Genomic DNA, 25,850 nt, shown 5'->3' with positions numbered 1-25,850 from the left:
TGGAGTAAATCTTACATATATTACTTTAATAATGCACATGGAAATGTCTTACATGTTTATATTGTTGCAGTCTTGTTGCATGTACTATATGATATGCTATATGAACTGAATTTACTGTGTGGTTGCTTACCCAGTCATGCTTGGGTGTTTACTTGGAAAAAAAGTTTTATATAGTGTTTTTGAGTATTGGCGTTATTAGGATGATCATTTTTACAATGAATGAATCAATTTTAAAATATTGCCAGAGTAACAGTTTGAGTCCTTAAGTCTTAAGGCTTAAAAGTGTGACAGTCCAGAATGTAAGGGTGGAGGACGCCCTCTATTGGACAAATGCAGCGTTACATGTCGTGTTAGACAAGGACTACTAAGATGTGCAGTCTCTACTAACAATATTGTAAACAATGCAAAATTTAATATAGCCCAACGCGAGCGATTTGTCTTAACATCTGTAAAATAGCAGTGTTTTAAAGTGGTTGTCACTGTTTTATAACGACTAATAGGAACAGCACGACATATGCACTATAAATAATTTCAACTTGGCCTACGGTTTTGTGATTAATAAATTACTTACAGTACTATCTATAAACAGTTCTAATTAGATCAGATTCTTTGATGCATAACGAGTGAGCATCACGGAGGACTGGATGCCTCACTGAGCTGAGCCATGTTGCTGCGCTAACGACAAGTACAGTATGTCACATGTTAGAGGACACATTTGGGGCCTTACACAGTGGTGTATTGTATTTTGCTTTCCAACTGACACAGTATGTCTTTGTGCACTCAAAGGGGGTCTGGGGTTAATCTCCCCCAACCTGAATACATGTCTGAAGTACCTCGAGATATGCAGCACAGTCTCAAGTCGAGGAGCAACTTCGAAAGAAAAAACAATGACAACAATTCTGTTCATTTAGGTCTTTAATGTTTTAATAGAAAGAAAAAAGAGCCTTTTAACGCAGATTACCTTGACACAAAAAAACAAGAATTTCTAGCAGCTTGATGAATTAATTTCAGTTTTAGTAACATTTAGCCGACTGGCTCTATATTTTTTTTTAAGGTCATATAAAAAAGGTGCCTGCAAAGCGAGGAGATAAGCAAACAGTTATAAAGAGAGAGGCAATCATGGTTTACTATAGCAACCTCTCTGGAGGTTATCACACAGCCACGCTTGTGTCAACAAGTAAAGACAGAGGGCACAGAGAAAAGCTCACCAATACAGTGAAAGTAACAGTTGCTGTCATTAGAATGACAAATAAGCATCAATTACACGGTTGCTTTAGGGGTGAGGGGCATTCACCAAAAATGTTTGTAGTGTGTAGTGTATTGTTGCTGGAATCACACCATGGCAGTGCAAATGAGGTGTTATTGTGTCGATGTTTGCAAAATCATGGCTCCGTTTCATGAATAACGTGTAGACTTCAAGCTTCTGCTTGACAGATTGTTGGTATAGTTCACAAACAAGCAGTACAACAGTAGGCAAAAGATTGAGGTCAGTAGATTAGACAAAAAAATTGGCACATTTTAAGAGAACAATGACAAAGGTTTCAACGGCAACTAGTTCTCTCTTTTTTTATTATTATTATTTTTTTAGTTCCATGAGTCAAATGAGGTGAGAGTGACTGGGACTCGAGTGAATGTCAGCAACAGTTAAATGAAATCTAGCTCAAAATATTGACTACACAAGTGATTATATAAGACTAAAAGCTTAGTTCGGCTTCATTTGTTCATTTGCAGAACAAGTTTAACAAAAAGCTTGTCCTTCTATGTGCAGCCTGCTATGATGAATGCACCTGACCTGCACCAACAGATGTTTTTTTTTTATGAATGATTTTCAGAAATGGACAACAAAAATGTCTAATTTAAATTAAAGTAACAGTAGGGTTCCAAGTAAACTATTAAACACATACAATGGGTAACAGCTGTTGCTAAAGATAACCAATTTAGTTTGACATTGATTTAGTAAGTGAAGCAGTCACAGATGTGGATCATGAGACAGAGACAATAAATTACTCACAATAGATCCCGAGCAAAAAATCCAAAACAAAATGATTCACCATTCTTCATTTCATTCAGTTTCCTCACTTTTCTTCCTTACTTTCATCTAACATGACAATGTTTTTTTTGGCACAGTGGAACCTCCAAAGAACCTCAACCATCTGTTCTGCGTAGCTGTTTGAAAATCAGGCCAAATCCGTCATAACACAAGTAACATTTTAACATTGCTATCTGTCATACAAGTAGGAAAAGTTTAACATAAAAAAAAAAAACATTTTAAAAAACCATAAAAAAATAGGAACCTCTCAAGCCCTAAATAGTGTATAACTAATACAGTGTGCCTTGAGATATGAATGACCCAACTTACGAGTTTTTGAACTCCACAACAAGCAGAATTTCGGCAAATAGTGAACAATTCTTTAAAAAGGAGGCTTCGAGCTGATTATTTTCACCCTCACCCACCTGTCAAACTAAACATGAAACAAAGGATTCCGCATGCATTCAAAACAACCACTGTTTAGCTTAATGCTAACACACAATGCAAAACGCCATAGATGGGCTAACAGATGTTAGACGTCAGTGTCACTGTGTTATTAGCTTTTAAGCCAGTATTTCTTAACTTTCATTGAGTCAAGTCACATACTTTTGAGTAGTGAAATGTCACAAAAAGCTCATCTGGATACGCAGGTTAATTATGTACTGTATCTTGCGCCATCTAGTGCAAGACCATTTAATCGGTTACTATACATTGCTGATTTAGATTAACATACATGTGTCATCTAAATAAGTAACACTGGATAATTTCTCACGGCACGCTGGTTGGGAATCACTTCTATAAGCAACATATATTTGAACAATATTTTATTTTGTAGGTATATTCTTTATCACCTGCAGAGAACTGCCCTTGCACCATGCATCCGAATGTCTGTTTTATACTGCTTTATACTCTAGGTGGCCATGGCACCCAAAGGTGCAGCACAGTATCCACTGATTTGAAGCAAAAAAAAATAAGAAAAAAAGTATTGTTAAAATTATTGTACTGTATGTTTATATGACAGGCCGCACAATATTATAGAGCACTATTTGTCTTAAAAAAAAGCACAATACAATAATGTTTGTTGGATTTTTTTCAGAGGCTTCATTCATATCGTTGTCGTGAAATACTGTACTAACGTTTCCAACTATGAGCGTGGACATGGAATGAATTCAATTCGTATCTCAAGGCACCACTGTATTAAGTAATACTGCATACACTTTAAAGGGCCCTAACAGACAGATATAATAATGTGATGAGAGGGAATAGGAAAGTGTGCACACGGCGACACTGACACATATGCTGGAAATCCTTGTAAGAATTGTATTGCTCATATTGTACAGAGCAGCCCGACCCGTCCAGTTCTGTGATCATCATCACACTTTCCATCACTGATATCACTCAAGGGATTTGCTGACGTCTTGTAAGGATTCAAACCAAGTTTGGCCTGACTTTTGAGGAATATTTATGGTTGAAATCCAAACCGTTCCACTTTCGGCACATTCAACTTTGGTGGTCCCACTGTAGCCTACATGTTGCAGCTTTCATCGTGAACTGTAAAGAAAAACTAAATAAAATTAAAATGACAACTAGTAAAATAACAATGATTATTATACTGTATGTATTTTTAGCCTTGTCTGAGAAAGAGAAGGCTAAGTTTTGATGAATGAAGTACAGTGTGTACAGCACAGGAAATTGTATGAAGTGAACCTGAGCTGAAAAGGTAGATTTCTTGTAATTGAGGTTACTGCTGTGAGTCAAATGTCTCACATGTAAGTACTTGCGCTCCACTGTCCAAGTAATAATAGTAAATCAGAAAATAACAGATTAAAACAATACTGCAACACAATAAAAATACGATTCACAGCAACAATCCTAAAAATTAAATGAAAATTACCATACATATACAACCTGTGCATAGACTTTCCCGCTTACAGTTCTGTTCATTATATTAGACATCAGTAGACTATCTAACAGTAGTCTTCTACAAATATTTTATTTGTTAATAAGTAAATAATGATGGCAAAATCACACATTAGTCGATGACTGATTAAGGGGATATAGTCTACAGTAGAACCTGTTTACTTTGAGGAATAGCTAGCTTGTATGGCTAGCTACTACTAGCGTGTAACATATGGCAGGTGCAAGGAAAACTCATGCAGCCTGTACTTTTTAATTTACCCAATAAATGTTCTGTCAAATTGAATGTGAAAATAAAGTAACACTACTCAGTCAATCGAGCAGCCTGTGTTTTTATGCTTAAACGCATATTTTTGTCCGCTAGATGATTTGAGACCACCTGTTATAGCACATGCCAGTGAATGTAAATCTCACTTCAGCATGCAGCCCTTTTAATAAAATATATAATTTCAGAACGTTTGAGTAGTAGTATTAAGCAAATTATTCAACATGAATTAAAATTGGATTACAATTGAGAACCCTTTGGTTGTTTGATTTAGAGGTGCGTTAGCTTATGTGGCTAGCTCGAACTAGCTTAATTGTTTCATTATTTAGTTAGAAAATAAATGTAACACTATCTCAGTCTATCTATGGCCCTATTCAATAATCTCAGGTTCAGCATTCGTGTCTCCTTTACCTCTTAGGGATCATAAGAAATGATCTTTGTGAAAACAACAATCTACACAGAGAAAATGTCAAAGAAAAGGTTATCCACTCTATTCCTGAGGGTTCTTATGTAGAAACAATTATGGGCGCGACTTCCTGTAAAGACACCAAAAGTAGTATTTGTTACGGCTTTCGTTTCCCGGAACGGTTTATTTTAATTTTCTGTTTTAGTTTCCTTTTCGAAATGATCATAAGCCAGTGCCACCATATTTAAAAATGTCTTGCACATCTTGGGAACTTGTTGTTCGTTGTACTAACAGCCAGAAGAAGTTGAACATATGGCGACATAGCACAACGACTTGAACATGCACCCCTGGACGAAGAGTGAGTGTACGAGGTAGGCTGGCCACTTTTTTTATGTCATCCTACTACCCCGCTACATTAGTTGGAAGTGGGATTGAAATCCTTTCTATTAAATTGCGACAAGTACTGCGTACTAGCTGCGTTCCCACGTTGTTTACGTCTGGAAATGTCATAGAAAGTGGACTCACGCAAGCAGTTACCATGTAAACAAAATGTCTGTTCCTTTTTATACCAGAAATGGTGGCTATAATTCACGTAAAGGCTCATGTGGCCTAGGAATAACATGGATAAAAGCAGGAATGAGAGGATTAGTGAATAAGACAAAAGAAAGAAGATTACATTTTTGCTTCTAGTCAGATGACCTAGTTCAAGTTCACTGTTGAAGCGAATGTTATATAAAGAAGGATTTCTCCCCACAAGGGGAACGTTCCAAGAGGCTGTTAAGATGCCTTTTTAAATGTGTGTGTGTGTGGGGGGGGGGGGGGGGCTCCACCTGAAGTAGTTAAGATGACCCTACCTTAATATAATAGACAGTGTAAAACTACAGGGGGAAAAAACAAGTATTCACTGGTGAAAGCCACAGATTATATGGCATTATTAAGAACTCTTTTGACCAAAATCACAGAAATGTAAAAGACCTGAAGCATTATGACTAAGCTTTGTGTTATCTGTCAAGCCTCCATCATTAATAAATGCAATATGAAGAGCATTTCCCTTGTGCTTGCGTATGAAAAGCTTCTTCAATTGCACTTCTGTCTCCAATGAACCCGGCTGGTAAAGTAGTTAATGCTGCAAGTATATTTTCCGGTGAGGTGAGGCTGATTGTGTTTTTCCCTCTCGTGACATTAGCAACATAATACAGTACATTTGTCTGGGAGTTGTCTCAGTGGAAAAACAGAGAAGAATATGAAGAGACAGTAAAAGCTGTAATCATCAGCTGAGGTGGATGGAGCACTCCCTGTAAATATAGGAGTATAACTGCCTGTTATTATTACAGAATTCAAAAACTGCCTTTTTACGTCATGACTGACGTCAGTTCAACCGCAGAGGTTGCTTGTATCCATCATGCCCACTAAAAAACAAAAAAACAAAAACCATCTGTTTCCTTTTTGTGTTGTAATTCAACTTATTAATGCTGTCAGGAGTTGAAATATACCGTAGAAAGTATTCATCATTTTAGAGAGAATGGGAAAATCACACTTACTGATAAGTAAGTACACTGTAAAATAATGTGCTTTTAAAATCGAAGAAGCACAATGGATGCCCACTATTCAGGGAGAATAGGGACTGATCCCAATTGTGCCCATCAAAATTAGATTAATCAAAACTCCCAAATGATTGATTAACCCCTCCCCCCCCCCAATGACTTTGTTTAATAATATATATATTTCTTTTTTATCACAAAATTGGGGGGGGGGGTCCCAAACGAAAGAGGTGAGTCCTCATGTGCCAAACCATGAAAATGTGGGGTCCACTGTATCCTGTTTACATTCATATCTTTGGGCTTCCAAATCAAAGCAAAATATTAACTAAAGTTTTGAGATAAATCCCAATTATAAAAAATCTCTTCATTTCATTCCTCTTGGAGGATATTTTGCTGTCTTCTTAGAATGTGTTTTGCTTCACTTCCTTAACTTGTGTAGTGGTGAGGCTTCTTATCACCCCCACTTTGGCTTCAAACTTGATCACACTCGGTTTCTCTTAACGATGAACCACCAAACAAGTCAAGTAGGAGGTGAAATCAAAGGTCAGGCAACAGGACAGTCCCGCCAATCCGATCAGGAGAAGTGCAATCTAAGGATGAGAAATTGCCCTTAGAGAGAACAAATGGGTAACATTTTGTACCCGTCGTGTATAAAAGTACTATAGTTACCATTAAAATTCAGATATGCGTCTCAGCGTCAGTGTAGCCAGGCAGCATGTCTCCATTGGAGCAGCTCTTTGGTGTCGGTTGGGCACTGGCTAACATGTGAGTGGTGGTCTCTTCTGGTGCACTGCCACGCTGCAGTCGGCGGTGTATCAGGGGTACAAAGAACAGCACCACCCCTCCGACCATGGGGGGCACACCCGCTACAGAGAAGGCGATCAAGTAGTCCCCAAAGTAGTCGTGGAGCAGACCTGTGAAGTGGAGAAAGAATTGAGTGTCTTATTGTTATGAATTAAGGAATGCCTGGTGACATAAACTCTAATACACCTAATCCCAAATAATCCCTCAAAAAATGGGAAGGGGAAATTTGGAAATATTAAAAATTTAAAAATAAATAAATGAATAAACCACACAAATATGCCAATACATAGGAGCTATAAGAGGGCCCACTGTATTAGCAAGGATAACATTTCTTTAACCAATTAGATTTCAAATTCTCCTCACAGGCCTTAATAACATCAGCATTTTTCCATCCTCTGATTGGTCTGTCAGAGCAAAACTCATTACAGCCTGGTGTGACGAATAAAACACATCTGGAGCAATGAGCACACATTGATATGTTTAATAAGCAGCATCCTTGGTGAATATGATAATATATTATGTTACTAGATATTGATTCAGAACTGGTCCACTAAAAATATGTGGCACACTTGTGTGCTGTTGTTTTGCGTTTTTGTATTATATAGTAGATTGATGGTTTCTATAATTACGATGTAATATTGGTTCAATTAAGAGGTGGATTAAGTCAGGCAAGTGCAAATCCCCACTGAAGGCCCAGCTGCCAAATGCACAGACCTACCACATCATGCAATAGATTAAAACAATCCAAGTTTACAAATACTGCCATTAAATACTTTTAAAGCTTAAAAAAAATAATTAATAAATCTCAGCTCCGACTAAAGCTTAAAAACATGTCGTGATGCAGCTGGAATCTTTACATTTTAAAATTTCCGTATAATGCTATACTGTAAATGGTTCATGTATGAAATGAAAAGGAATGACCAAAACCATCTTAAAGCACTCCATAAAGACTAATTTAATGGTTCTTAGGACAGAGTCTTCTTCCTTTATTTTTCTTATTTTTATGGAAACAATTCTTAATTATTTGTAACATTAGGTCTGCACTAGGTAATAAACTATGATTTATGTAGAAGTGTGATTAAATAAAACAATACTTGTCATTTTTTTATGACAATTTTGCTTTTGTCTTCCATGGTATTAACAAATCTTTTATATATACTGCATATATACACACACCACATGCTTTTTTATGTGATCTTGTGTCTACAATGTACATCACATTCCTTAAATGATTAAAATGTTCCATATCCATTCGAACTTCCCACGGTCAACCATGCAAGTTTTACAGCTGTGCTTCAGCTGTCAACACCTCCTCTGTTTACAGAGAACAGAAAACGAATGCATTGAGCATACAGCAGCAAACGGAGGTCAATGAGTTCAACCATGCAGCATGTCATGTGCTTGTGGACAGAGTGATGCCAAAAGTGTTGACACAATTGAATAATTAGTTTTCCAATGTCATTTGCTGTTCCGACATGAGTTTGCAAAAGAAAGTCCAGCAACACTTTGTTGGATGATAGTGTGAAGGAAATTGCCCTTAACTTCTTTAAAACACCTTTAGGACGAATTACAATATATTTTTTGCCAGGCACTCTCTAAGATCAGATATCAGTGAGATCAAAAATGTTTTTCCGCAGACAAACACCAAATGTTTCGCATAAGATTGGTCCTCTGTCAATTGGAAGGGGTCCAACTCGAGAATTTCCCATTTGTTTAATGCATTGCTGTTTGTTTCATTTAGCGTAGGTCGGTCGGAATTTCATAAAAGTAAGTAAATAACAGAATGCATTTAAAGTCAAGTCAAAAATGTCCTTGACAATAATATGTTCTATGCGCCCACACTAGTCTAAACACAACATTCTGATTAATATTTTGCTTGTGGAATATGAATTAAGTTGCAAAATTTAACATTTGTATCCATCTCAGGGGGCGGCTATTTTGCCACTTGCTATCAACTGAAAATGATATACCAGTGCCTAAGGGCTCAACTTGCAAACGTCACAGGACCGAAACCTAAAAATAAAAACTGGTAAACTGTGATAGTTGTTACCTGAGCCTTACCTTATATTATAAATATACATTGTTTGACAGTAATGTTACTATTCAAACTGCGTAATGCTACAGTGTCTTGCAATTTTTACAATAATAAAATATCCGCTTCTTCTTTTTTTAAACACTTAAATACTATACAACTGTATTTTAATGTTGGTCGTTATGTTGACACTTGGAGTGCCAAATATTTTTGGGTGGTACTTGATGTAAAATGTTTGAGAACCATAGTTTTAAGGTATGCACAGCTACTGTATAAAATCAAATTAATAGCGAGTGTTAAAAGAAGTTGTAAGAAAGCGCATTCCTGAGCCAATTAACAAATGCTTTGTCCTCTGTCCTCTTGTTAGACGGCTGTAATGACAATAAAGAGATAGGAGCTTTGCTTGGAAAGAGTCTGGGGAGATGAAAAAGGATCTGAAGACAGTGAGCCTAACGTGTACGCTTCTTTAGCCTGAAGAAAAATCCTCAAGACGCCCAACAGTTGGCTGCAAGCCCCAACCTTCCCACTCTTTCACTTTGCTAATATGGATAAACTTGCAGCTCTCTGTGAATTACAACCTCCAGTTTTACAGCGCTAATAACAAAGGTAAAAAATAATAATAATTTTTTAAAAATCTAGTCCTTCACCTGCAATGGGTGGGCCTGCAGTCATCGGAAGAGACATGAGGCCAAGCAGGTATCCAATAGCCTGCGAGGCCTGCATGGGTCCAACCAGCTCAAATGCAATGGGAGCCATCATGGTGAGGAAGCATCCGTCACATAGTCCCAGGAATACGCACACCACCACAAGTTCCTCAAAGAGAGAACACTGAGGGATCAGAATGGACATGAGTCCCAGCGCTATGAAGGACGCCACCTGTAAAAGACAGAAGAAACATGTGTTACATACATGTGTACAGAAGTGTATGTCTTAATGTATCGGTGGAGACTTGAGATCCACTTTATCATCAGCATGTGCATTTATTTCTATATATTTGTTTTAATTTTAAATATTTTTTTATACTGTACTGCAAGACAAAAAAAATTGCTATTTTTATGTCAAGGTGTGAGTATTTACCTGCTTTTTGTGTTTTTAATTATTTAGTATTCAGGGCAGGGTGATGGAAAATGATCGGCAAAATGAAATGTGTATGTGTTTATTGACCTGCATTCCATACTGTGCAAAAAAAAAAGTACTTGTAAAACATGGAACATTCTCATTCACTTTGACATCTTGCAGCTCAGGGGTTGCGTTTATTTTAGTTTTATATACAGTACATTGGTGCCATGCCTGTAACTCAAAACACATGTAACAGTATCTCATATCATCTTTACCCCTTTGAAACATGGAAATGCCATTAATCTGTTCCAGCCTCCCCCTCAGAAAGACAAACAAAATGTTTATGTAATGTTTTAAATGAGAAAACTAGCACACGCTTATATTGTAATTTACAAAATAACACAACAAAAATAAAACATAATGTAGAATGTGAATAATTAAACACCATGCGCACCATGATTTATTGCTGCAATGTCAATTCATTGTGTTGCTCCTTCTGGTGTGCCCACCTTGGCCACCAGGAGGCAGTATAATAGAACAGGTAGACACAAATGATGAATACTAGTATTTCTAGTGATACTAGAAATGACTAAGCAAGATGATATAATACATGTCACTCTTGTAGAGGATGAAGAATATTTTATTATTTCATTTTATAGGCATTATATTTTATGCCCATAAATATCTTTATTATCTTTCTGTTACGCTACCATTTGTATTCATACATCCATTGCTTCTAAAACCATGGCGATTGGTGTTTTTCTAGTTTTTTAGCACGAGTGTGTTGTTTCAAATAAAATTAATTTAGTTTTGGTTTTAGTTGACAGTGAACATCAACTTGGAGTGGCATTAAACATCTTGAAGCCTTTTTTGATGACTTGTTGAATATTTGCCCAACTGTTGCTTATTGTGAAGCGAGTTGAATTGAATTCATACCAAACGCTTGCGCTGACGCTCGCAAGTTAAAGCAGAAAATTTCCTGAATGACAGCTTGCATCTTGAATAAACTATTTAAGTTGGGTCACTTGTATCTCAAGGCACCAATGTAGTCACATTTTACGGGGCTCGCTTTCACTTTACAATTGTAAGGTAGCTAAGGCTTTAAAAATTTTAAGTTTTTGATGGCTAGTTTCACATTGAAACCGATATTTCCATCTTTCCTAGGTTTTTTTTTTCTCCAAGGTCCACCAGCTTCCTGGAACATGTTGGTTTCAACTTCACGTCACAAAATTTCACAGGTGCATGGTTGCATTACCAGCATTAATATGCCTGCTTGTCTCCTGGCAATGCGTTAGTGGAGAGATGCAGCATCTGAAAATCAAGCATCAAGATGCCTTGGTTGTGTTTGAATACGGTGCCTTTAAAAATGTCTCATTTTCTGTTAAAGTGCAGCGTTTGTGTAAGGCTACAGACTAGCTGTGGTGTCACCTGTTCCCTTACATGCCTTGGCCTCTAATTTAAGGTGAGCACAAAACATCTTGAGCACAAATTGAAAACACCTTGAGCACAAATTGAAAACATCTCTCGCTAACAATAAGAAAGACGCATTTTGAAGACAGGGACAAAGTGCTCTAATTTGAAACTACAGGTACAAAAGCAACACATTGCAGTTCACCTCAAAAGTACTCTATTCTACTTTGTCATCTCTTTTCTCCTCTCTTAGCACTGAATCACCCCAAATAATATCCAGCAGTTTTTCATTATGGAACTCCTGTGTGCATGCAAATTTGGATTTATCTGCAGCCAAACTATTTAAACGTATCCTGAATGAACTTTGATTCAGTGTACTAATATGTGTCTGCCGAGGGGCCCGGTTAAATAAGAAGTTCCAAATGGAAGTTAATAGTTAATTTGAAGTGACCTATTAAATGTTGATGTTGTTGTCCGGTCTTGGTCAGAGATGTGACGCGCAGTGTTCGATTACTCTTAACAATAAACACTATAGAGTTAGTATTACCTTATCAAAGTATTAAGCTGTGAAAAAGAGCATATATATATATATATATATATATATATATATATATATATATATGAATGAAGACAAAACTAAAAATACATGGCTGTAGAGATACTTACATTTTTGTGGACTGTCCAAACTCCCTAAAAAGATCTTCTGCTTGTGCACTACTGCCACCTTCAGCTTGGTTGTCTTCCCCACATAAAGCTACCATGTAGCATTTTAATACAGTATATGGCAAAATGTATATAAAAATACGGCAAAATATATATATATTTGGATTTTAAGAAGCTGTATGATTTCACACACCATAAGACACTGGCTTCAAACAATCCACTGTCATTAACTTCCTGACCTGCATGTAGATCTTCTTCAGCCCAGGAATGAGGTCCCCAACTTTGCCAAAAGTGAGACGTCCCACCCCTGACGACGCTCCGATACACACAAGGAGCACCCATTCCTTCTCGGTGCCCTTGAACTGCTCCTCCACAAAATTCATCTGTCACACAAATACAAAGACAGATGAAGTCATGTTGATGCTACAGACAACTAGAAACAATGTCACAGGACCATCCTCACATGTTTTGGTCTATACCTAAAAAAGTGGATTGTACACTTGGTCAAATCTCCTGCCATAAACCCCAAATGTTAACTTTTCAAAGAGCACAGCAGGAACATATGCGAATATTTACATGCCACTCCCCCGAACCCCGAAATCAGATCCAAAACACAAAACCATCCTCTGATGTCTTTCCTGAACATTAGGAAACTATTTGCTGTGCTTTGAACAGTTTGTTATGCATGAATGGCCATAGGATCGGCATGTTTCAGGACACAGGACATACAGGAGAGGTTTCCTGAAGTGGTCAAGTCATTACAAAGGCCGGGGCTGTGTTTACACCTGGGCCTGGGCCTGAAACAACAGGTCTGACAGAGGGAGGCCGGAGCGGGAACATCTCACATCTGGATACAGGGGTGTCAACTTCACAGCTTTGTGTGGTGCTGCATCCTCAATATTTAGTTCCCTTTTGCAGATTGAAGTAGAAATTGAAATAAGTGATCTGGATATTTAATTACTACGCTTTGCTTGTGACTAACGGCTGATGATAAGTTATAACAGCAATTCTCACAAAACGCCAGCAGAATAATCCTCCTGCCAGGAACAGGTCTGCGCCGAACTACTTGTATGTGTCCAGCACACATTCTGGCCCTGAGGCCAAAAGAAAATGAAGATTTTCCGTACAGTGCAACCCTGATATAAATGCTGCCATTCTCCATATGACCCACGTGAGCTGAGAGACAAAATATTTAAACTCGCATGATTACAAAAATCCCCGCATACTGTGGTTTTTCCAAGTATATCATATGATAAAGAGGTCAAAATGTCTTAATTCTCAGTCACATTCCATACTGGAAAAAAATAATGAAATGGCATTCATTGCTTAGCAGATGGTGTTTAACTCATTCACTGCCATTGACGGCTATAGACGTCAAAAATTAATTTGAACTATTTCTATTAGTTAAACATTTTTTCCCACATACCTAGAAACATTTTTATTGTATAGTTAAAACAGATATAAAATCGTGAGTTAACTAATGAAGTCATGTGATTAATTACGTTGACGAATTTTAATCTCCTGATGCCCCTAATTTTTTAATAATCTTTTCTTTTCTTTTTTAAGAAGAAGAAAAGATTATTAAAAATTAGGGGCGTCAAGTGATAATTTTTTTTAATTTGAAATTAATTACATGACTTTACTAGTTAACTCACGATTAAAAAAAAAAAGAAAAGATTAATAATAACAATATTTTTTTATAATCTTTTCTTTCTTTTTTTAAAGAAGAAAAGATTATTAAAAAATTTGAGGCGTCAGGTGATAAAATATTGTAATTAATTGCATGACTTTTTTTATATCTGTTCTAAATGTGCAATAAAAACAATTTCTAGGTTTTCATACTCTTGTTAACAAAGGTGGAAAAAAAAAATTAACTAATAGAAATAGTTCAAATGAATTTTTTGACGTCTATAGCCGTCAATAGCAGTGAATGAGTTAACAACATGAAAATGGGTTTATTATCAATGGCATCGAGAAACGCAATCAGTAAGGAACAGACTGAATTATTTTTACAACTGATTTTGAAATATATAGCATGCAATGGAACAAGAGCATAATGTTCTTACCAGATGGACATAAGGCACAAAATAGCCCAGTACAGCTGTAGCAACTCCAAATGCCCACACACGGTAAGTGAGGATGTGAAACACTCGCAGGTTGAAGGACTTTCGGACCCCTGCCAATGCCTTATGCCACCAGTTCCCACTCTGAGGAGTCGCCACTGCCTGGGTTTGAGATTCAGCAGGGCCCATTGGTCCCATGCAAGGTCCAGCAGGTAGCAATGGCTTGAATGTTAGCGCCAGCAAGGCTTGCACAAGCATGAAGAGGCTGAGGATCTGGAAGGTTCTGCTGAGTCCCAGCGGCTCCACTACTTTGTTGAGCAAAACCGGGAGACCCATGGAGAAGAGGCTGGCGCCTGCCGTCACCACGCCATTGGCGAGGCCCAGGCGCTTGCGAAAGTAGTGGCCAAGGATAACCAAAGAGGGTTGAAAAGCAAAGGAGGATCCACAGCCAAATAGTATGCCATAAGTAAAATAGCGGAGGCTCAGGGAGCTAGAATAGAAAAACAGACAAAGACAATCAATTGGATGGCATTACAGAAATATTCATTCACTAATCTACCAGTTGTTTTCATCAAAACGGATTTTTTGTTTGAAATTATTTTAAAAGACGAAAATGTTTCTTGATTGGCTTGCGCTAAACACTCATATTAGCACATAAACATTTCAAAATTGCAAAAATTCAAGTATTCAATATTGATTTTCAGCCTTGCTCATTATAGGCAGTGATTTCTCTAGATTCGCAGAATCTTTTGATATTAAGCACCGTATATTCCTTACAATTGTACTTTGAGACATCCATCCATCCATCCATTTTCTGTACCGCTTGTCCTCACAAGGGTCGCGGGGTTGCTGGAGCCTATCCCAGCTGGCTTCGGGCAGTAGGCGGGGTACACCCTGTACTGGTTGCCAGCCAATCGCAGGGCACACAGAGACGAACAACCATACTCACAATCACACCTATGGACAATTTGGAGTGTCCAATTCACCTGCCATGCATGTTTTTGGAATGTGGGAGGAAACCGGAGTACCCGGAGAAAACCCACGCAAGCACTTTGAGACATATTGTTCTTAAATTGTTGGACTATTTGCTTAGCGGTGAACAACCAAGCCTTTGGAGGATGCTCCTTTTATACCTAATCATGACACTCACCTGTTTACAATTAACTGTCCAATTGTTCCAAACAGGTCTTTTTTAACATCCCTCAACTTTCCCAGATATAAGTTTAAAAGTTATATGTATAGATAAAAGCACCATATCAGTGCACTCCATTTACCATTTTGAAAAGTCTCCCGGGGGTATGTATGCGTGCACATACAGCATTTTACCTCTGCATATGACCCATTATAAACATATTTTTTTACAGCGATCATGCTAATGAGTCAATTTTAAACAGGTTCTGCGTCAACAGTATGTGCTTGTTTTGCATTGCTCATGAGCCGGAGGCCTTTTGCATGGAGCCTATATATACCAGCATGCAACGTCATGCAGTGAAAAACAACAGATAATTGTGGAAAAATTAAGTATTCAAATTATAACCAGCAGTCAATGTGTTTCAATTGCAAGGATTGGAATGGATCCCGCAGGCATGTCTCGATGGTTTAGAGCAGGGTGCACCCCCTCCAGCAACATCAAATGACTGGTTGGCAAGAGCTTCTTCACACATTGGCCAAGCAGCTAAACATATGACCTTGGGCTGATTATAAGGAGCAATAACAGCTTACTTTGCAAAAGATGTACTGAGCAATCCGATGAACGCCAGGAGGGCCCCACTGACGGCAGTTTTCCGACAGCCAAAGTGGTCCGTGAACATGCTGACCACCGGTGAACAGAAGAAAATCATCCCCATGGCGAGAGCCCCGACCCAAGCTACGGAGATAATAGAGACATGATGTCAGACTGTATTATATCAATGACAATGTGTTGTAGACATTACCTGAAGAAAGCTAAGGCAATGAATAAAAGCATGCGTGACAGGAGATGGGGTGTGTAAAAATGAGGCTAGATGGATATCTCTTCTTCAATTGAAATAACTACGCGAGAAATAAAAAGATGTAAATAAATTAATATTAATATTAATATGAACAAAAAACTGTTGCCTGGCTTGTGTCATATAATTCACATCACATGTGAGTGAATCAAAGTTGGGAATGTCTTAAAAAAATCATTTTGAGTTGTAGTCCATATGTAATGTATACATCAAGTTTACACTACTAATCTCTTATCGAAGGAAAGTCACTGTAATTTAAAGTGTTTCACGTTTATAAACTGGTTATGACGGGATACAGTAAGTAAATCTAAAAATTGTAAACAACACAGTTCAAAATCTAGGTTGACGTTATATTTAAAAAAATGCTTGTGCAAAAAAAAAAAAAAAAGAGGCCAAGTTAAATCATTTAAAACCTTTGTCAACCATTTACGTGACTATAACCTGTACAACATTTTTTTTTTTTTTGCGAGGGTAAGTCAAAATAAACAAGTGAGATAATATGTAGATAGGTTATGTGTCTGTTTTCAGAATTAACCAATGACATACAAAGTTACAAACTCATGTTAAATGAGAATCTCAGTCAGCACATACAGTAGGTGCCTCCGATTATCCCGAAATAAAACTCAGCTATTATAATAACTTCTCTGGACATTATTGTGCTTTTCTAATTGCACATGTTTCAAAATGAGACATTTTGTGAGGCGTGTCCTTCCATTTGATGTGATTTACCATTTAAGAAAACATAGTTTACACACACATACACGCACATAAGCACACCATACACATCAGAAATAGCACAAAAAAACAATATGTTTAATAATGATGGTTAGTTACATCAGAAAATGGAAAGTCAGCCCATGCTACAATGTCAATACAGTGACAATAACAGCAGTCCAAATGACCACTCACTGAAAGTGTTCAAATGCAAACAACTGTCTGGCTGTAGTTACCTGGGGAGCAAAGGTATAGTAGCTGTGACATCAACCTGAACCTGGAGGCGGTGCTGTTCTAAATACAGAACCCCCTTCGCTTCTCCCCCAGGACTGAGACTAATTATCTCACTCACATACATACTGACATACATACTGCAGGTCACACAATCTCAAATACAGTATACTGTGCCATTGTATACACCCATGATACCACTATGCAGAAACATAGTATCTTTTTGCTACTAATTCGTCCGCACATTAATTCTCAGTGGTGTTTATGCAACAAACAAATAGCTATTTAATTTGTCCTCCATACTCGGAGGTGACTGGGTTCAAGCACTGTTAGCCTGCAGGCTGCATAGAATATGTACAGGTGTGTGTACACATAGCACTTTAAATGACTTACAGTCTGTACTCTATGTACTAAGCCCTAAAAAGCTTAACTAAAGAAAAAAACATGTGAGCAGTTTGGACTTTTTAACAGAAGCTGGTCGTATTGAGCCTCTAGAAAAGGAGAAAAATACTTTAATTGATGCCACAGTGGGGGAAATAAACAGTCGGTTATCTCTTTTATGCATCCTCCTCAACACACGGAAATAAAAGATGCTTTACTCTAGAATTGTAAATTTCTAAAAAAAAAAAAAAAAAAGTAGTTATGACTATGTGTACTTTGTTGGCAAATGATAAATGCATTTATTTAGGGCCTTTCTCCCATGAGCGCTTTACACTGGAAGCACATTCATCCTGATACTGCCAACCTTTTCCAAGTTCCAGTTCCATCATATTAAAGTGTAGCGTTCCAAAGCATTTTAGGCAGAGCCCACTTGTTACTCTCTTTTCACTCCAATTTGTCCCTGAATAGGCTGAATCGATTGTACCCATTATAGAGCATACCACAAAGAGTTTGTATAGCTGAAAGAAATGTGTGAATGAAATGTGTGCGAGAGAGAGAGAGAGAGAGAGAGAGAGAGAGAGAGAGAGAGAGAGAGAGAGAGAGAGAGAGAGAGAGAGATTTTAGTTAAACGCAAGATCACAGAAGAACTAAACTTGCTCCAGAGACAGAAGCTCTTGCTTTAGAGATAGTGTTACATACCATGCAATTAAAATGCCAATGTATGAGAATTCAAAACGTTCTCACGAGAATTAGAATAATTAGAAGAAGTATGAAAAAAAAAAAAAGAGAGAGAGAGAGAGAGCAATGATGATGACATGTCGAATCGGTAAAATTACCGAATGAACAATACTGAGCTCTCAAAAAAAAAAAATGTATGAACTTATCATTGGCATGATTTTGTATTAATTTGTTCATTTATGTATATATTTTTGCAGTAACATGACACATGCCATTGCTTCCTTAAATTTTCTGGAGCAAACCACTAAAATGTAAACGAGGCTAAGGTTGGGTGTAATACTGCGCAACAAAAAAGCAATATAGTGGTTCCTCGGAGTTTGAACATAATTCGTTCCTGCGAAGTGTTCAAAGTCCGAAAAAAAAATTCCCGTAAGAAATAATGTAAATTAGATTACCGAATGAACAATACTGAGCTCTCTCACAAGAAAAAAAAAAAAAAAAAGGAAATAATGTAAATGCAATGAATCCGTTCCCAAGCTCCAAAAACAGAACATTCACATTTTAATTTCTATTTATGTTTTTTACATTTACACCCTGTACAGTATTTAAACAATAAAAAATACCTTACCTTTTTTATTGTGGTGTGATGGCATCAGTGGATGATAAATGCTATGTTAATGCTAGCTTTAGTTCAGTCCTGAGTTTGTGTATTTTACATTGGGCATATTGTTAGACTACTAAGCGGTCCTTGCGTGCGTTGTTTAACGTCAGGCACGTTGTTGAACAGCTAGGGGGGGGGGGGGGGGGGTCCTCGTGCCAGTATTTACAGAAGTAGTCACGGTAGTTACAACGGCGCAATAATCTCCTTCCTAATTCCACTGTGGTTCGTAGCACTGAATGTTTTTCTTTGCTGCCACTGGCACTGTTGTCTTTCTTTGGGCCCACGGCTTAGCTTTTTTTGCTTGGGTGTTCGAACTCCGAAAATGACTTCAAACTCCGAGATTTTTTACTCCGATTTTTTGGTTGATGTCCGAATTGTACGAGTTCCGAGACATTCAAACTCCGAGGTTCCACTGTACTGTATTTAAGTCAGTGAAAAGTAACATATGAGGTTGAACACAATTTATTCCACGACGCTAATGGTAGCTCTCCGGTTTGATCATCTTTGGTGGGGGTGGGGGGGATTACGTGAAGGTCTTTCTTGTCGTCAAGGTTTTGTGACTTTACCGGCATATTTTGCCTACAGTACACTTTGATCAATTCAAAATGATTGGGGACATTCCAGCCTGAGGTACTGACTGAATTTAATCTTTTACACCATTTTTTGGTTTTAAGACTCCTCGAGTTAGTGAATTCCCCTACTTGAAAGGGCACTTTTGAAATCACATTCAAACCATCGCTTTGGTCTCACATTAATACCGGTATCTCTTCTCCATAGTGCTTGCCCTAATTAGCTTATCCACGCTGGCTTTGGGCGATAGGCAGGGTACATGCCGCACTGGATGCCAGGCAATCACATGGCACATATTACTATTAGGGATAGACCAATAATCGGCCAGTCCGATATTGGGCATTTTGACGAATATCGGTATCTGCCTTTTTTTTTCCAAATCTGACGGCCGATAATTAAAAGGTAAAGCCAAAACCATTTTTAACTTTATAAGAGATGCTGCTGACCCTGGGAACCTTCTGATTCTTTCGAAATGTGTTTCCAGTTTCTACTTAACTTTTGAAGATGTACTGATAACCTTGAGAGCTCCCTGAATTGTTTTTAATTTATTTAAATGAAGTATATTGTCTATGATGGAAAAAATAATAATAATAAACTTCTACACTTTGAAAAATCTGAAAAATTGTTACACCAAAGTCAAGATTGGCGTTTGTATTTAAATCATTTTGGCGCCAATATTTTTTCCCCTTTTTTGCTGAAAATTAATATCGGCTTCAAATATCGATTATCGGCCTCCTTGACTACCAATACTCGGCAATTCCTATAGACAATCAAGTTCAAGCATTTAGATTTTAGATCACATTTAGACAATTTAGAGTGTTTCGTTAACCGAAAATTCTTGTGTTCAAAACGTGTGAGGAAGCCGGAGCCACCATAGAAAACTCGCATAAAAAAGATCGTCCCTCCTCACACGTCCCCACTGAGTACAAAGCATACTGTTTTTGTTTTTTCTCTTCAATGTGGTGATTGACAGAGCAGAGTACAGCTGAGTACACACCTTGACATTGCATTGCAGGACTTTTGTAGGAGTTGGCACAATAGGAATGAAACCTCTTGCATGCCATTGTGCAATTACTGAGAAATACCAGACCACCTACAAGTAATAAACAGCCCACCCGCTCTTTGTTGAAAACGTAACAGCAGTCCAGAGAAATCCAACAATTTAACAGAGGACGCTCCTCACTCCAACAACCTGGAATTGTACAATTTGTAAATCAACCAACGTTATCTAAAAAAACAACACATAATGAGATAGCAGCAAATAACATAACAAGACCTCTGTTCAGAGCCACAAGGGCTGCTTTTCATGTCTTTTTTTTTCCAGCACGTATTCAAAAAGATAACGCTCACAAAATGTCAGCATGGTGCATGTGACCTCAGCATACCTCACAGGACTTTAGTCCAGCGAGCACCTCTACTGGTGTTTTGCTTTTTGCAACACATTTACCAGAAAGAATAACAAAAAGAGGGGAAAAAAACGATTCCACTACTACTAAAGGAACATCTGGCTAGCATACTTTAAAAAAAAAGTCTGCATAAATCCATTGGCAAGAGTTACCCCATGCAGGTTTATTTCCATTGCCCTCATTTCCATTCCATTTTTTTTTTTAATCCAAAAGGAACTGAGGTTGACCAGCATCCCAGAATGATTAGTTTTCATTTCAACCTCTGGCCCCTCCGTTAATTCTATGAAATGGTAATGCAGGGAAAAAAAGGAAAAAAAGAAAAGTACAAAAGAGAACATAACACAAAAATATTCACAGAAGACATTGCAAAAACAAACTCATCAGGTATAGACCACTCACTATCAAACCACAGCTGTTATCCACTAAAGATGGTGCTGAAAGAGACTTTAGATAAGCACGCATAACGGATCTTAAGCAATGGAAAAACTTCTCTCTCCCTCTTTTTTTTTTTTGTATATTAAGTGCTGGTCCTCTTGTTTAATTCATACTGACTTATTTTAACAATGGTTGGATTGGTCTTAATCCTTTCACATTGGACACTGGCCAACCAAGAATTATATAAGGAGATTTCTGAAAATGGGAGATTAAATTAATTTCTCAGTTTGCCTACCCAGATTATGAGGAATTTCTTGGGTTTAATAGAAAGGAACAATAAAGTCATGTTTTGACAGAACCAATTCATACACTCACATGCGTCTCGGGACTTATGGACGCAAGAAAGGTGCCATGAAAGACGTCTAGTTGCTGACACATGACCCACCCACCCCATCTTAGACTTCCTCCACTTGTAAGTGCTTTCATGCTGATGGCGGCCGGCCGACATTGTTCCAGGGCACATCCTAAGACTCTTAATCCCTTCCCACATCTTGACCTTTACCTTTACTTGTGACTGTGCATCCAGTCTGGAACTAATTCAAAGGGAAGGCCCTCAAAAGTCTTGTTTTTTTTTTAACTTAATTTACTGAAAGAGAAATTCCTTGTAAGCATCAGGGGGATTCCTGGAGGCGTGAGACCCTGAGAAACTTTGGTAAACATTTGTCAATATCCTGTTATTTAAACCAGAAGCATGTCGGTAAACAGAAGGGAAAACAATAGCGTGGCTCCGGTGGAGGCAAGTTTTATGAAGAACTCAACTCAACTAAAATCAATTCCTGGAAATGTAATTATCACAAGCTTTTATAGCATATTTCCTGTTCAAAGCAGCCACGTCCTGCCAAGCCTTTTCCCGCCTAGTGCTTTCTAGCAGCAATGTCAGAAAAACAATAAATAAATTATAATAAGCAATTATGAATCCATTTGGGCAATAATTATTATTATACACTAACATTTTTACCTCTTTGGACAATGTAAGAGGTATTTCAGAAAAGTTCCAGGACTGTGGCACAAAATATATATTTCAAACTCAAATAACAAATTTCCCCCTTCATTATAATCACTAGGGGTGTACCAAAAAAATCGATTCTCATAAGAATCGTGATTCTCATTTAGTACGATTCAGAATCGATTTTAGATGTCCCAAAATCGATTTTATACTGTCTTGCCTTTGTGTGAGCCTTTATTTGGAGCGCTGTTCATGTTGTACCTGATTTGGCCACTTAGGGGCAGTGTGGTTCCACGCGGTCTGATACACTGTTAAGTTGTAGCCACATTAGAGAGTAGAAGGAAAAAGTCACGATCAAGTTATTCCAATAAAAGTTGTTTTTTTTGCAGTGTGGGGCCGTTCTTTTGAGTGATAAAAATGCAGCGAGTAGCGCGCTAATTAACATTAGCGAGTCAGACCGGAGTAGATAATTACAATTCCTTGCACATCTATAGATTGAAGCAAAAATCAGTCAATCAAATCATTTGCAATCAAAAATCGCTCCTAATCGAAAATCTATTCTGAATCGAATCGCAGACCCAATTGGGCAATTATGGAAAAAATTATAGCCTTTATTATTTTTGATTTATATTGAAATCACGTTTAATAAACACGATTGTTCATTGAGTTTAAAACTTTATTTATTCAACAACAAAGTTTCAAGTTTGAAATCGAACTTAAAACAACAACCAGACAACCGTTTTGGCACATTAATTGCTCTTCCTCAATTATGATTTGATGATTGTGAGAAGTCAAAATCGAAATCACAATTAAATTTCTAAGAATTGCCCAGCCTTATCACACAGCAGAAAGTAAGGGAAGAGTCTGAAGTGGCCAAGGCTGAAGAAAGCACTGTCCTCTGCGAGTTCGAGCCACCAGCCCATCTACCAAGAGATCCTGTGACATTTGTTTCATATACATGAGAATATGTCAAAAAGAACATTGTTGTGCTGGAACAGCTTGCCCAAATAACTCATCCCCCACCTCTTTCCCAAGGGGGCATCAAGTGGACCCATTTTGAAGATGCTTACAACATCAAGATGGCGTGATGATAGAACTGTGGAAAATCCCAGAAGAATCCTTCCAGGAGTGCGTGAAAGCATGGCAGAGAAGGCTGGGAAAGTGCATTAGACTCCATGGGGGTTACTTGGAGAGTGAAAACTTGTAGTATATCATTGGTGACGCCAGACCGGGATCTTTTCTGACACACCTCGTCCCTACTTGTATTCCATGCAGGCTTTCAGTAGAAAACACTACCAGCGTTGATGAGATTTATAGAAGCTGGTGGTGAGTTCAAAGGATATTGCGAGGGTTAGTCAGGTAATATTTTTAAATAAATATCAACCTTCAACAATGCCAAACCAAGAGGTCCGTGGTGGGTTTGCCTTGATGAAATGATCCACAAAACGCCGACAGCGTTTAAAAGACGTGCGTCATTTAATAGGCCTGTTGTGTGTTTATTTGCAGACGCTCTTTTAAGTGCCGGGCGACCCACTTCTCCTGTCAAGACTGGTGATTGAACGTACACTGCATAAATGTATGTGTGTCCTACTTACCCACTTTGAACTGAGACGTCCTGTCCTCGGGGTCCGCATGCTCCCTCACCAGCATCATATGCAGGATGCCAAAAGAGTTCTGAATCCCGAAGATGGACCCATTGCACCAGGTGGCTGCCAACACCACCAGCCAGCCAAAACCTCCTTCGGGCGGCGCGAATCCTCCGCCTTGTCTCTCCCCGGTGTCAGTTTCGGAAGCCGGGGATGAGATCGGCTTGAATCCAGCCTCGATCAGTTGCGCTGTGCTGTCCTCCTGGGGGAGTTTACGCTCGCTCTCCCCTGAAAGCTCATCCTTATTCCACCCCGACTCTTGAGCAGCATCGCCCTGCTCGTCTGGCGGACCCGCGGCCGACTGCTCCGCCCCGGTCACGCCGCTAGACGGCTGCGCCTGGCTGTCTACCCCGTTCGTCCCCATGCTGTCTGGTCTAGCGTTGAGGTGAATGCGGGCTCTCGGCGCACATACATGAGATATAGGTCACTGACATAAGCGTGGATTTGAATAGCAGATTTGATTGGCTCTCTTTCAAAACATAGTCGCCGACAAGCTCACTATGCGCCGCTCGCGGTCTCGGCGTCAATAAAGACACGCGAGTCGCATGAATGTGCGTGTTCAAGAAGTAATAGCCGCCGTCGTGTTTTCTGATTAATTTTTTTTAAAGAGTCTGAACAGAAAGACAGCGTGTTTACTTTTTGCTTCCTCGCTCACCAAAAACCCGCCGGACCACCAACCTGCAAGCACCTCGTCTCGGCCGAGGCACCACTTTGTCCCACACAACAACGCAACGAAGGCCGACCAAAGTTAAACTATTCTTAATAAAATCGGACTAATTCACGTGTCTATATTCCACAGGCTGCCTTGTCCCGTCCACACTCCGACCAACGCACAGCTGCCGGTAGGGCCGTCATTCAACAACTAACTCACGCCCTCCTTTTCCTGGCAGTTGTGTTAGGCAGATCGATACAAATATCGATAATGTCGATATGGTCATTTGCGTTGAAATGGATCGATATCATTGTGATGAGCTGCACTTCCTGTTTCGTCTCTGTATGGTATCCCACTGCTGTTGTAACCTAGCTTGCTGTTTGTGTGTAGTATGTGTACAGATACTATTAGTCACTATTCTCCACTATCTGTAACTTAATTTGAAAAAGGGGGCTTACATATCATATAAACACTCAACTAATTACAAACATACAAAATCGATTTGGCAATATATCACGATATTACAGCGCGCAATTCTTGAATCGATTCAATATGCAGCAAAACAATTTTTAAACATCCTTTTTTTTTAATGGGAATATTCAACAAAACGTCATACTTTGGGTTAGGATTTACACATTAAGCATGGAAGAATGTTATTAATGAAACATTAAGACTTAATATTTTATTTCAGTGCTGTTCAAACATGAAACAGACTGCAACCTGAATTTTCAGCTAAATACATTTTCATACAAATCTTACAGTGTACATGTACAAGTTTACTGATTAGTATTTTTCTAAATTTGAGTTTTAAAAACATCGCAATAATCAATGTATAGATTCGTATCAGGATTAATCAGTATCGACCCATGAATCGTGATACGGATCGAATCGCCAGGTACTAGGTTATTCACACCCCTATAGTAGTCCAGGGTATACGTGGATATACCGAGTACAATTATACCCCTACGGAGTATACTTCTAAATCTCCCCTGATGCACTCCGTTCAGCCATGGCCTACCCTCCTCTGCCTCTAATTGGCGGGTACCCCCTGCCTACACTGATTCGATTGGCTAACTTTTGGCATGAGGTTTGATGAGCCATTCGGAGGCAGAGTAGGTCGGGTCATGTCAAGCAAAACAATCCTTCAAAAGCCACAATAGTGACCAAGAAATTTAGCTCAGGTGAACTGATTTGCCTTCGTAAACAGGATACTCAATCACGACTTGGGTTTGATTCCCAGGGTGGACGCTGCCAGTTACACACTAACTATATGCTCCAGTTAGATTTTATAGTAGCTATAGGCTGGTACTTGATTTTTAAGTACCGGTAAATTAAAACGCAAGAATGGGGACA

At 38.5% G+C, this 25,850-nt stretch overlaps 1 protein-coding gene across 1 annotated transcript; it reads right to left on the bottom strand.

Moving 5' to 3' along the window:
* Window positions 1-897: 897 nt before the first annotated feature.
* On the bottom strand, window positions 898-24,713 carry slc16a2 (solute carrier family 16 member 2). Its single transcript, XM_086084971.1, has 7 exons — window positions 23,795-24,713; window positions 15,912-16,056; window positions 14,193-14,679; window positions 12,366-12,509; window positions 9,642-9,870; window positions 6,828-7,072; window positions 898-6,748 (listed from the first exon to the last, which is right to left on the bottom strand). The coding sequence occupies exons 1-6, from the start codon at window positions 24,207-24,209 to the stop codon at window positions 6,837-6,839; spliced, it is 1,656 nt and encodes a 551-aa protein (XP_085941097.1). The 5' UTR covers window positions 24,210-24,713; the 3' UTR covers window positions 898-6,748; window positions 6,828-6,836.
* Window positions 24,714-25,850: the final 1,137 nt, after the last annotated feature.

The sequence above is a fragment of the Leptonotus elevatus genome, chromosome 9 (assembly GCF_054856555.1).
Source record: "Leptonotus elevatus isolate MCC_2025b chromosome 9, RoL_Lele_1.0, whole genome shotgun sequence".
NCBI classification, from domain to species: Eukaryota; Metazoa; Chordata; class Actinopteri; order Syngnathiformes; family Syngnathidae; genus Leptonotus; species Leptonotus elevatus.
This window is presented reverse-complemented; position numbering and strand designations above follow the sequence as displayed.

What these genes read in the sequence shown, in the direction of transcription:
- slc16a2 (XM_086084971.1), bottom strand. Translation starts at nt 24,209, where the DNA reads ATGGGGACGAACGGGGTAGACAGCCAGGCGCAGCCGTCTAGCGGCGTG. An exon ending in GACGTCTCAGTTCAAAGTGG is followed by an intron (nt 16,057 to 23,794) that starts GTAAGTAGGACA and finishes TTATCTCCGTAG; the next exon opens with CTTGGGTCGGGGCTCTCGCC. An exon ending in CTCAGTACATCTTTTGCAAA is followed by an intron (nt 14,680 to 15,911) that starts GTAAGCTGTTAT and finishes TTTCTATTCTAG; the next exon opens with CTCCCTGAGCCTCCGCTATT.